A 13544-nucleotide genomic window follows, 5' to 3' on the forward strand; every position below is an offset into this window, starting at 1 on the left:
CCTGACACAGAAAATGAAGTTACTCCAGGGAAGAGAGACTAAAGGGAAAAGCCTGCTTGAGTTTGAATTTACAGCAATGAAGTCTTAATTGTTTTAAGTGATTGCATTATTTGGCATAAAGGTGGAGACTTAGCAGAAAACACAAAGACAATATTTTTTTATGGAAAAGAGAAAAAATCTAATACTTTTTATACATACAAACATAGTTATAAGCCACCAAATGAGTTAACTACTTTATATGGCCTATGCCTTTTTTATATTCATGCCTTAATGCAAATATTATTCATCTACATATTAGCTTAATCTATACTGAGAAAAGCATAAGATTCTTGCATTAAGCTTGCCCACTAGAAAAAGGGAAATATAAGTATTATTACAAAAATCTGAAACACGTTCATTTGGATGCTGCAGAGACCAACATTACTAAAAAACACCATAAGACTTACCGATATTGCCAACCAGTGACAAGATTGGTGTATTTCATTAAGTAGCCATAAATATTTTCCATGTGATCACTATCAAAAAAGAGAGAAAAGCAATCAGACAATGCCAAACACATTTAGATCTTCCCAGCTTCTCATAATCTTTACTTGTTCTCAGAATATGAATTTTCATGTTCGTTTTTAGAATGGCACTATCAATTTAATAAAGCTGTATCTTAAAGATTTTCCAGCCTTGTTCCTAAAATAGTTTCCTTCAACAATTTAATCAGATTTACTGAATTCCAAATAATTTCAAACCATAATTGGCTGCACCAATTCAACATCCACTTCTGGATACATTTTTACAACTCTCAAAGACTTAGTGTCCATGTTGCTTCTGGTTCCTGTTCCCTCTTCAAAACAAACTTTGTACTTTTGGACTCCTGAACAAAATTAACTTTCACTAGCTTATTAACAGACCCTTCATCACAGTAACCAACCCAAACAGTCCTTGGGTACTCCTACATCAGTGTGGTGTTATTAATAATCCCTAACATCCAGCACCCTTCTCCCTACACAGTCATGCTCCTGAACAATGTTCCACAGAACACAACATGCAAGTGCAGGTCACATCAACATATTCTGAAATCAAAACCAGAAGCCAAAACATCTCCTCCTCTCGCCTGACAGGAAAATCCAGTAGTTTCTCCTTCAAAGATTCAACTTACAACATCCACCAAAAATGAGAATCCATCAAAGACATTTGGCATGGAGACTTAATATCTCTATAGGAAAATAGATTACCACTTCTGAAAATCAATTGCCCTAAATAAGGCTTAGAAGTATGATGGCTACAAATTACTCACTTTAAAACCACAGTTTAAAGATCCACTTCATGCTTTACATTTCCATAAACCTAGAAATGCCACCTCAATGCCCTCAACTCTTACAGCAGGGCATAATCACACTCTTAGACAATTCAAGTCCAGCAGGAGAAAAAACTTACTATTATTATAACGAATAATTGAAACAATAACCATATCAGACACTATTTGCTTCTTTCAAAGAAATTTGTGTCTAATCTTATCTAGACTTCAAAATTTCTGAAGGTTGTAGTATGTTGAAAAATAAATTAAATCATTCAAAGTCCATTGGAGGAGCAGCAGACTGTCTTAGTTATTAAATGGACAAAAGTAGTCCCATAGCAACAAAATGGGAAAGGTGGGGAAAACAGGAGTATGAGAGAAAGGGATCATCTCCATTAGTGGGTTTTGATTGCAAACACAATTGGGTTATGTACTGGAGTAAATATCAAATAACAGCTGAAGCTGCTGTCTACACCTCATTTATAGACAGTATCACCAGATTAATTAGAAAGCTGTCAGTTTGATAAATATATTATACTGTTTCATCCTAAAGGAAGCCATTTAGGGTGACACTGATGAAAACAGCCTCAGAGTAAACCACTGCCATTCCATAACACAACACAAAAAAGAGATACAAGAATGCACATTTTTGAAGGAAAAAAAAAAAAAAAAATCAAGCTGCTGATTTTTAATGTTACTTTTAAAAGCAAAAAGAGGTGTTCTAGCTATTACAGCAGCAATCAGTACTGTAGTAATATCCTGCCATGGAGAGCAGCCAGCATTACTGTCTAGGAATTTAATTTCTAATAGCTCATTAAGTGGTACTACAGATAAAAATAAAACCAAGGAGAGCAGAGGGTGTCGTATATTTTAAATGTACAGAGAAGCTAAAGGAGACATAATCAACTCATCCTCTGCAGACGCCTCTCATTTGTTATTATTGGCATACAAGGGAAGTACAGTTTAGACTTGCTCACTGTCTTAAGTTAGCTGAAAATTATGAGATTGCATAGTCATAAAAATGCATGAGCTTGGGTTTTAATCATCCGAAAATTGTCCCTAGTCACAGCTAATTGTTTTTCAGTTCTAGTGAATGCAAGCTCCACCCTGGCTTTTCAGTGAGACATTGCACATAGCCCTGCACATTCGAGCTACAGTCGCTGCACTCTCCCATGAACTAACATGCCTAAATCACAGGTACCTTTAACAGAACTCAAAAGAAAAAAAAAAATCAGAAAGGTAAGTTCAGACTGCAATGAATACAGCAGGACTATGTTTATGGCATACAAAAGTCCATTCATCTGACAAAGGCAAATTAAACAGCCTTTGATTAAAATTATTCAACCATTTTTTAATTTTTCTTTTGAGTTTAACAGATGAAATCGCTGATTTTGTCAGTCTAGAAAAAGGCACTGTAGAAGGTAGTGCAGCTTTTCTGGTGATGTACTTCCACATCCAAAGACCATCACATTTTGCCATCATCTGCATGTTCCTTTCCACTCGGATTTTCACTTTGTCTAGACCCAAGCTTCTCCAAAAGCCTCCTCTTCAATAATCTTTATCTCTAGCCTCATCAGTCCCAAAAGTTGGAGGGTTCAGTTGAAAGACTTTGAAAACAGTGCCCCATGGAAATCTTCAGAAAGTGACTGAGAACCACCATTTCAACATTTGAATAAAGGTTTATTTTTAAATAAGTGAAGATTATATACTCTAAAGAAATCTAAACCCACTCTGCAAATTACAATTCAAAAACAGTAAGTTCTATAACCGTACATAAACCCATGAAAGAACTATCATTAACCTCCTAATCTTCTGCATGTATGAAGACAAAAATATTTTCAGTATCATTTATGAATACAGCTCGGGATTGTAACTAAAGCATTTCTTCAAGAATTTCAAGGTTAGTGCCTCCACAGCAAGAATTAAACTGAGATACTTGTTGCTAAAGCAGTGTTGTTAGGCAGTTAACATGGTAAAAAAAACCAAACCCAAACAAACCCAAACCACAGAAAACCCAGTAATAATTCACTAGTATGGAATTAACAGCCAAGCTCTACAGAGCACCACAGAAAGCTTGGAAAAGGGTGGATTTTGAGAACAAGAGGTTGAGGTTCAAGCACTGGCTCTGCTTGCAGATAACCACAGTTCGTAAAATATGAGTAAGGCCTGTCATTTGACTGGAAACAGGGCTGGCAAAACCTGTTTCTAAGTCACCTGTAGATTTCAGAAGCCTCCAAAATTCCCCACATTGGGGTTTTTGACTTCTGGAAAACACATTTCAAAAGTGAACTTGACACAAAACACTGAGCAACTTAACACTGACAGTGAGGCCTGGCTCCCTTGGGATCTTTCCTGATTTTCAGAATCCCTTTGTATTCCCACTGCTGCCTACGTGCACGTACATGTACCTATGGGTATGTGTATTTTTCCATAGCCAAGATGCTGTTGTTTTATTTAAAATGCTCACCACAGCCTCAGATTGTCAAAGGAATAGCAACAGCTCAGCAACAATGAGTCAACAATCCCTAAAGGCCCTATTTCTGTCGAAATTCACATGTCCTGTCAAAGAAAGGAAATGTTGCAACAGATACATCACAGTCTTAAGGATTTTAAAAAAAAATTATTTTAACTTTTGCTGGACTACTTTAAGTGAGGATACTATACAAATCCCAATCCAGAAAAATAGTACGCAGAACATCTGAACTCTAGCCCAGCATATCTACCACCTCCCAAAACCTGGGTTATTTTCTCAAAGGCTGAACACCATTGAACTTGACTGTCTACTTTTCACAATTTTTTAGTTTATAAACATTGTGAGATGGACTGAAACTGTCCATGTAAGCAAATGACAGACGTCTGTGAACACTTACACATCAGCTCATAGTCTTCCCACAAAATTATCCCTCCCCTATATTAAAGATGTTTACCACAAGCCAGCTTTCTACATACCCATGTGCTACTAAAAAACAACAGGAATACAAGATTCACAAAGGCTCAGTTAGCTTATTTCTCCTTTTCTAGCTTTATTTGTGTTTTCTTTAGTTGCAGCAGCTGTCAGTGCCTTACAGGGCGGTCTCCTGCTCCAGGGAAGAAAGAAGACAGTGACAATCAGGCCAAATTCCCCTGTATCCTGTTTACGTGCTGCACCCGAGCCTTGGACGCGGATACTGAGGAACAGTAGTCCCATAATGACGTCTTTCAGGAGCCTCTGCCAAGACACTCAGGCTCACACCTGACAACTGCTGGGCCAACATTTCCTCAGAGAAGCTGCAGCAACACAAAAGGTTTCGCCACCCTTTTTACATACCCCTCACGTGTAGGTCTCCGTGAAAGTCCCATAGGAAAAAAAAACCCACTGCTAGCAGTGGCACAAAATTACACCCATCTGGAAAGCAGCTACAGAACAGTTCCAAGACTGCCCTTCAGATGATTTTGATTTTGCTGGGACCTAGACAGCACCACGTGGGATGCTTTGAGCAGCCAAGTCTCTGAAGACCCAACAGCTGTCTGAAGAGCAAGCGCAGCGGCCAAAGGCTTCCCCACAGACTTGCGTAATGCCTGACTTCAAGTGGCAGCTGAGTATGTGTGGATTTTCTTCCAGCAGGAAGGATGACCATGAGTCTGTAGCCCATAAAGATGTCAGGAAGGGCTCCTGAAGGGGGATCCAGCCTCCGGAGCTGCCACCACCACAGTTATGACAGTGCCTTTGGATCCTGGCCAGGGGAAGACATTTCTTTCTACTGAGCTCACAGCAAGATGCAAAGCCATGGTGAAAGTGACTGTCTTAATATTAAAAGCTAGCAAAGCATAAAGAAAAAGAAAATAAAGAAATGAGGACTGTAAGAATACAAACCAATGAGTGATTTCAACCATACAGTTTGGAAAAAGCAGTAATCCTTTTTACTGAACTTGTTCATCTCTGTCTGCCCACAGGTTCAGTGCTGGCAATGGTTTGCTTTTTTCTCACTGGGCACTGCAAAGTGCTTATCTACAGTGCACTGATTCTGCTTTTCCTCACATGCAGGGGCAGGCAGTAGAAAAGAGAAAGGGGTAAAAAAAATCCAATCAGCTATGTCAGCATTGGACACTGAGGGCGTTTCTCCTGCAACTGCAAAAAGCCACCACCGAGTTAAGCATACTCCAATCCCAGAGCTCTGCGGTGTAAGAGAAGGTACCCCCATAAACCCAACAAGGTACGGCAGAAGCATCAGTTGTTACAGACTATCTAGATCAATAAATTACCTCTGCTTTTCCAAACAGCTTTTGGAAGAAAGGAAAATAACTATCCTTGCTGTGCAACTCACCAACAGTGCCCTACAGTCAACTGTGAAGTGGCAGCAAAGCTCCTGCTCCTCTCATGTGTTTGACTACTCAATTATAAATTTAGAAACCAAGAACAAGTGCAAGGAAAAGAGGTCCAACACCATGACAAGAACATCAACAGTAGACCCTGAGGGTACTTCAGAACACCACTTGGCTCCAAGTATGCTAGCAACACACACCCCCTCATCAGATATAAAAACTCTTCACACACACTCCTGTAAATCCTTGGGAGTACAGACAAGCATTGGAAGAGCAGCACAGACTTGCCATAAAGAAAAGGTGTGGCAGAGCCAAAATGAGCCACCAGCTGTCCATGATTCCTTACCCCAGAGGTGAGGAGCTCTCCCACAGCCCAACCTCCCCAATCCCAGCTCTCAAGGCAACAGTTGTGTTGGCACCTTAAGTTCTATCAATACTAGTTCTCAATAAACCTAACAGCGTTTTTTAAAAAACATCTCAACTACACTTCTATTTGATTTTCCTCTTTTATGCATTAATGGCACAGGTCAATCACATACAAATGAAACTACTGTAACACTTCTGCAGTGTAGCAAGTAGAAGACACAATGTTTAATTAATAAGCAGCAAAACACTGTTCTCACATAACCACAATAAAACTGATTATTTAACTACTTTATAATTTACAGAGCTCTCTAGCTCTCACAATACATCTGCCTAGAAAAAATTGCAGTGGCATTCAGCTGAGCAATTTGCCTCACACACAGGTGAACATGAAGTCAGCAAGAACTCCACTCACAGACAATTTATTTGTGGATTTGCGTCAGCGGAACAGAACTGAAGCTGCACCCAAGAGTCAGTAGCCAACCCAGCAGATTTTGCTGCAATGCTACCAATGGAAAACAAACTGTAGATTTAGCCAACAACATTTTAGAGCCGGAGCATACAAAAAATAAGCACCCTAAGAGGTCTGAACTCTCACCTTAATATCTCTTGAGAGGTTGCCTGCAGCTTTGCCATTATTTATGTTACCAGCTCACATCAGCACACCATAATGCACAGTTTCACATATTACTGTTAACAAATCCCAAAACTCTCTCGAAGTCTAGTTTCAGAAAGCTCAACCAATCAAGTTAAAGCTGCTCTGCCCAATGTATAAAGAGAGCAGGACTACTTTCTTTTTCAGTGCTTTAAGGAGACAGTGATTCCCAGATATGGGAATTATTCACAAGTGCTCCTTTTCATTGTGCAGTGAGTATGAGGTATTATTCATTTGCACTCATGCACTAGTAACGAGCTCCCTTGCAGTTTTCTTGCACTTGCTATGGACATTTATGGAGTCATGTATGGAAGAGTATAAGGACAAAAGCATTATCTTTCCATTTTCCATACAGGAACTGAGGCACAATGAATTTTCAGCCTCTCTAATTTTGAGACAGACACAGTCCAATTTTTATTTTATTCATACATTCAAATCATGTCTTCTGCTGATTTCAGCTGCAACTGTGACCCTGCAAAAGTTCTGCAAAATCAGAGCCAACTGTTCCAAAACCAGGCCTTCAAGAAAAAGAGGAACACAGTGATCACAAGGGAAAACCAGTTTGAATAATATATGACTATTACCACAAAGGAAGTCAGAGCCAGGGTCAGAAAACAGCTCCTTAATACAGCATCCTGCAGCTCTGCCCAGCAGATCTTGTGCTTTCTGATACATCTCCATGCAATTAACAAAACCAACTTTCTCAGTGCAAACCAGGCTCTTTGGGAAACTAATCTGACAATATCTAAACATTAACCAAGATTTTAAAGATTTCCAGCCTCCTTGAAGGCTCTGGAATTTACACCTCGAAGCAAAACTGAAAAAATGCTTACCTATAGCAAAAAGCTCCAAATGAGGCTGTCAAATACAAGACTGGCAGCTTAACACACATGAAGAAACAGCATTTCTCCTACACAACTTCAGCCTGTCCTTCCCTCCCATTTCAGCATTAAACTCATGGAACAGAAAATCTGAAAAGGTACAAGCTTTGAAAGCACCCTAAGAAGAAAGCTATCTGGCAGCATTGTTAGCAGGCAGAGATCCCCTACAAGAATTCATCAACACTGGCAGGTGATCAGAGGACATGTCGAGGCAAGGTCTGTAAGTAAACAGGGGTCACTGCACTTGTGCCTTAATTTTCACAGTAGGATGAGTGCAGCACAGGAACTTTCCCAGGATAACACAACAGCAGCAGCTGGTGCTTTCTGCTTCTACATTAAGCAATGTGATTAGGTCAGACACATGCAGTTTGTTTTTCATCTTCTCTCTGGGGGGAGAATGCGTGTGGCAGAGCAGGATGTTAATGTTGTACTACAGTTAATTAACTCTCTGCTACATAATTACATTAGAAAAGGTGAAGTTGAAAAATACTCTTTGCACTTAGAGAAGGATAGACATTTGTAACAGCCATTAACTCCTGCAGGAATCTATTCCATTGACAGCACAAATTATTGGATATTTAGACACTACTCAAAAGTTGGTGCTTCTTCAGCTTAGCTTAATTTGAACTGTAAATATGAACACAAGTAACCTGGATGGCAGAACCAACTCCCACATGTGACAGCCCTGCCTGTAAACAGGGTGAGGCTCTGAGAAGCAAGAGAGGGACAGTGCTCTTGATAGTGACTCACTGAGGAGCCACAGGGCTGAAGAAGGGAACCCAGACCCTGTCACCTGGTTCAGGAATTGGGCTCACATTCCCTGCCAGAACATCAGCTGACATGAACCTCCTGCTTAAATTACCCAAACCTTTTCCCCCAACTGTATCCATTTATTACCCCTCACACCAAGATTTACTTCTCTTAATTTAAGACACATCTGCTCCAACACCAATTTTCCAAGTTCAAATACATGTGTGAACACGAAGGGCTCACCTGCCTTTTGAGAAGAGCCTGGGGCCTTAGCAACTGTAAAATCAGTTTGGTAAAAGATGACCTTAATATTTTAATAACACAGAATGCATCCTGAGATGGGTGTAACTGGCTGATAATTTTAAATATGAGCTTCTTGTCTATTCTAACAAGCAAATTATATGAAATGCAGAACTTCTAAATTAGTGTTATGAGCATGGTATACTCTTTAAGCAAAGAGTCATATGAGGATAAAGAAATTCAGGCACCAGGTTTTTCAGCCAATTTCTTCCAGCATTTCAAACAAATGTGACAGCACTCCTAATCTGATTTTCAGTAATAAAAAGAAACTCACAAAATTGCAGAAATAAATTTTGAATTTCACAGCAACCACTTGAGAAAATCATCTTTTCAGCACTCCAAATCACACCTCAAAAAACCAGCAACAACTCAGAAAGTGAGCAGCATGGGCTTTCTGAAGGTCACACAGTGCTGAGGTATCTCCACACATCACCAGAAAGGGAAGCAAGGAAGATCAGGACTCGCTTTGACACAGGCTTGGCATCAGAGTCACCAGCCAACCCAAAAGATGCCAGCACAAACATCATCTCCCTAGGGAGCTGGCACCTCAATGTGACCATGCCAGCAGGTTCTTATGACAGTGAGGAAGTGGGGGGGGCTGCAAGAGCAGGGGGAAGTCAAAATAGGAGCAGCCCTTGCCAGCCCTCCCACCTGGGAGGCAACACCACAAAATTGCAGCCTCTCTCCCCCTCCGCAGCTGTGCGCCACAAAGAAGGCAGCTACAGTTATTGATTGCGGCAAATATACACACATTCCACCTAGGATTCCAAAGAATTTTGTTTCAAGCAATGCAAAAAGAAAATCCAGAATAAAGGGGATGGGTAATAAAAAGGAAGCACTAAGGGTACCAGCATTAGAGAGAACTGTCTTGGGATGACACTAACATTTACATGAAGGTTTGGGAAGTTTCTTCTATTTATCAAGCAACAGTGAGAGTAGCTTAAATTCTGGCCAGCTTTCAGGAGCCAGTGGATTAGGTCAGCTCACACACCCTACTGCAGCCTAAGCAAGGATTTGATGCTCAGACAAGAATGGAGGAAGCAAGGGAGAAGTCTGCAAGTGTTATTGAACTCTGTACTGCCATTACCTCTTGTATCTGTTTCTACCAAGCTGGTTCAGATTTAAACAACAAACAGATGAAATTTATCCTCCCAAGATCAAACATTTCTTGGAACGTGACCAGAAACACAGAGGAACTAGGAACACTCAGTATGTCTTCTTGCAACTAAGACTGACATCTGTGACACCCCCAACACAAAGGATCAGTATTGTATCAGTTTCAGGACACTTCCTTTTACTACCACTAATTAGATCATTTTTGCAAGATAGCACAAATGAAAATCAAACACTTCCCCAGCCTAGCTCAGTTTCACATGCTTTGCTTCTACATGTTAGAAGTGCAAAGAATTGCTAGTGACCCTCAAAGGTAAATGGGATCAAACTTAGAAATAAGTATTGCCTTTAAAACACATTTCCTGTTGGATTATTTTATGAAAAAGTGTTCATAATAATCTCAAAATGAAGAATTAAAACATATTCATGCATTCCAGTTACCAGTTCTTCTGCTACATGGTCACATGCTGGCCTGCTCAAACACAGACGATTGAATTAAGGTCAGTAACTGTTTACTCCCTTTTTTAGTATTTGTGAAGATGCTTGCATAGTATCAACTGAAAAATCTCTAAAATCCACAAAAGAAGACTGGCAACCATTTCACTTCTTTAAAATTTGTTATCCATTTGCATTTGATGCCAAAAAACATTTAGTGTTACCCTTTGGCAAAACTCTCTCTGCTCTTCTCAGCCTCTTACTCCAGCCCAAAGCCACATGGAATAACTCTGCAAGAGAATCTGTCCTAACTCAATAAACCAGTTAATTACAAGCAGAAGACACCTAGCATGAGGAACCCTTTTACTGGCCATTGTCACACCTAGCAAGAAAAAAACAAACCAAAAAAAAAAAAAACAAAAACAAAAAACAAACAAAAAAAAAACCAAGAACCCTAGCAGTCTAGGAAGTTTACTCCTTGAAGCTACTTTCATCCAGGTGGTTTTCTATACTGACAACTGTGAATAACCCTGCAGCACTCAGGTAAGCTCTCATGAACAGCTAACTAAAGGTAACTCACTTCCTTAAACAAAAAGCCAGACACAATCTCAAGCATTTTGTACCTATACATGGCTAAATCTATAATGAACAGATGCTAAAACCATCTGAGAAATAAGGAACAAAGACAGCTCCCTACAAAAATACAAGTAGAACTGAAAAAGCAAATAGGTTTTGATATATAACTTGTAAGCTTCAAAATCAGCAGTCATTTGGGAAATTCATGAACATTTTACATGTATTTCTACCAGCAGGGGAAGAAATGCTAGGAATCCCTTTAATAGCAGCTGAATTGATTTATGTATTTGAAAGCAGGACAACTAAGAAAAACATAAGAGGACAGCATATTTGCATGTCTCCAACTGGGAAAGACAATCTTGCTTTTCTAGTCAACCACAGTGCTGTGAACATTTCATTTTGTAGATAAATAAGAACCAGCAATTGCAAGTTACCTGTCGCTGTTGAGCCGCTAGCAGAGAAGTAGAAACCCAGGTTCTCAGGCAAAAAAAAAAGAAGTTTATTATTTTGATTTCCATATATATAGACTTCTCACAGGTCACCCAGATTGGTCAGTCAAAAACCTCCCCCTAGGCCTAATTGGCCAGGCCTGAACTGCCCAAGTCTTGAGACCCTGTTTGCAAAAACATTCAAACTTTATCTTTGTTTATAAAGCACAGCAAAATGTTCTCACGAGAAGGATCTGTGCTAGTCACAGTTACCTGTCTCAAAATTATCTGAAAGCCCCTCAAGCCAGGCTGACAGGACTTGTTACACTTCTCTGGCACATATTCTGATCAGCTCTCCATTCAGCTCATAGACAGAGATGCTGCTTTCTGGTTGGGAAATTTTTATATTATTTGAATGACAACAAATCACATGCCACAGAAGTACCTGCCCAACCTGTCTCCTTCTTCTCACTGCTTTGAAACCACTTGTTCATTTAAACCAGAGCAAGGCGAAATCCAAATGAAGATGGTCATGAGTTAGGGCAGAATTGCTGAGTGCAAGTAATTTTTTAATGGGTAAGGTTGTACTTACTTCCCACCTTGGTTACTGCTAAAAATAAAGAAAGTGTTGTAACTTTAAATTATCAAGTAATCTTTTAATAATCTGAAGTTATTCAGAAGTCTTACCTCCTGGTAACTGTTTCTCGAAATGAAAACAGGGTTAAAAATTTAGTGTGCAGCACAGCATCTGAGGCTCTCTTTATCTACTCAAGTGCAAGTTAACATTCAGGCTCTTCCTGACCCCAGTGAGGAAAATGAAGCCAATGATTGGTCGTTCTCAGACACACTCGGACCTGATCATATATTCACAAGAAAACAAGATCATTTCCTGTCAGATGGCTAGAAGAGCAGTTTCTCAAGAACTCTTAACTTCTATTAAAAAAACACCAACAAAAAAACCAAACAAAACCAAAAAAAAGGGGGGGAAAAAAAGAAAAATCTTCCTACCCTCAGAAGAAACCAAGCTCTTGTAAATTTCAGAAGAGGCACTGCTATACTGGCTGCCTAAACTCACCACTACACAGGCTACAAGCAGGAAGTCTGACAGGAGATACAGCTGAATCTCCACATCAACTGAAGTGCCTGGCAGCCTCTGGCTCTCTCTTCTCTGCTATGATAAATATTTGGTCTAACTCTATCACAGCTATTTAAAAATCTCCCTATTATTCCCCTACAGAAATACAGGCTTCCTACTTCCCTTTTAATTTTCTAGATAGTCACTTTGTGCCAAGGTTTCAGTTTTCATTATTTTGAACTCCAGCAGTCTTGGAGGTTTATTTTTTGTCCATAGCCTTAATTCCTCACTTGGAGCATTCAGGGATCAAGAACCTGTTGTCCCATTCATCTGACAACTCTGCTACAGCTGTTTTGACCACATGCTTCACCAAACAGTGAGCAAAACTTCTGTACCAGATGTGGTTTATGCAGAGCAAGTACTCCAGTACCCTACTCCTGCCAAGCTCTGTGACCACACACTGCTCACACTTTGTGCTATGAAAGTTAAAGATCAAACTTTCACCAAAAGCTCCCAGAAAACCTGTTTCTAAAACCCGTATGTCAGACACTGATTTATCATTGGGGAGTTTGTCTATTGTCAAATACATTTTAGCACAGAAGTGATTCACAAAATGAAAACTAAGCTACAGCATCTCATTCACAAAGGCTTCCTAGGGAGATGGGGGGGAAAGGTGATATTTTGTGGGTAATAAAATATAGAGACAAATGTAGGAGTAAATAATTGATTCCCAACAGAGCAGAGATCAACAGCAAGGTATTTTAAGTGCCCACAATAATAGAATTAGTACAGTAAATTTGTCCAAATCATCTAGAATGAAAAAGAAAATGTACCAAAGTATTAGAGCAAATTAAGCAAGATATTGATAGCTACAAGGAATAATATGGACAGTTCCCACTTAGAGCTGTCAAGCCACAAAATGGCGAAAACTCAGAGTCACTTCAATTTTTGTCATACAAGCCATAGCATTGAAGAAGAAACAAAACAGTTGGACAGATAATTTTAAAAAGTGGAATTTCACTGCACAGCACCAACCAGTGACCACCATCCCAAACACAGTATAGCTGAAAAGGCATCCGGGCAAATCAGGTACCTCATCCCTTCCACTGCCTCCAATTCCACATGGAAATATAAAATATTTCCATTCTGAATGCATAAAGTAACTCCTGTGTTTCACATGTGAAACATACAGACAGTAAGAGCGTGGTTAGTTACAGTACAGCAATTTTCATTAGAAAATTTAGTTCTTCTTGAACCCAGAGTTTAAAAAAAAAAAAGTTTAAAAAGCAACTGCGAACTGGTTAAAACAGCCAATAGCTAACTGTGACAATTAGCTTTCCCTACTTAACAGCCTGAAATATTCACCCTGAAATCACCA

General features: G+C 39.6%; 1 protein-coding gene across 1 annotated transcript in view; it reads right to left on the reverse strand.

Moving 5' to 3' along the window:
- The window catches only part of OSBPL11 (oxysterol binding protein like 11), a 38314-nt gene that overhangs the window by 23382 nt on the left and 1388 nt on the right, over positions 1–13544 (reverse strand). Inside the window, exon 2 of the mRNA XM_085067003.1 lies at positions 447–515. Coding sequence (XP_084923129.1) covers positions 447–515 — 69 coding nt within the window. The remainder of the gene's footprint in view (positions 1–446; positions 516–13544) is intronic.

This window comes from Lichenostomus cassidix, chromosome 7 (genome assembly GCF_008360975.1).
Source record: "Lichenostomus cassidix isolate B80296 chromosome 7, HeHo_3.0, whole genome shotgun sequence".
Classification (NCBI taxonomy): Eukaryota; Metazoa; Chordata; class Aves; order Passeriformes; family Meliphagidae; genus Lichenostomus; species Lichenostomus cassidix.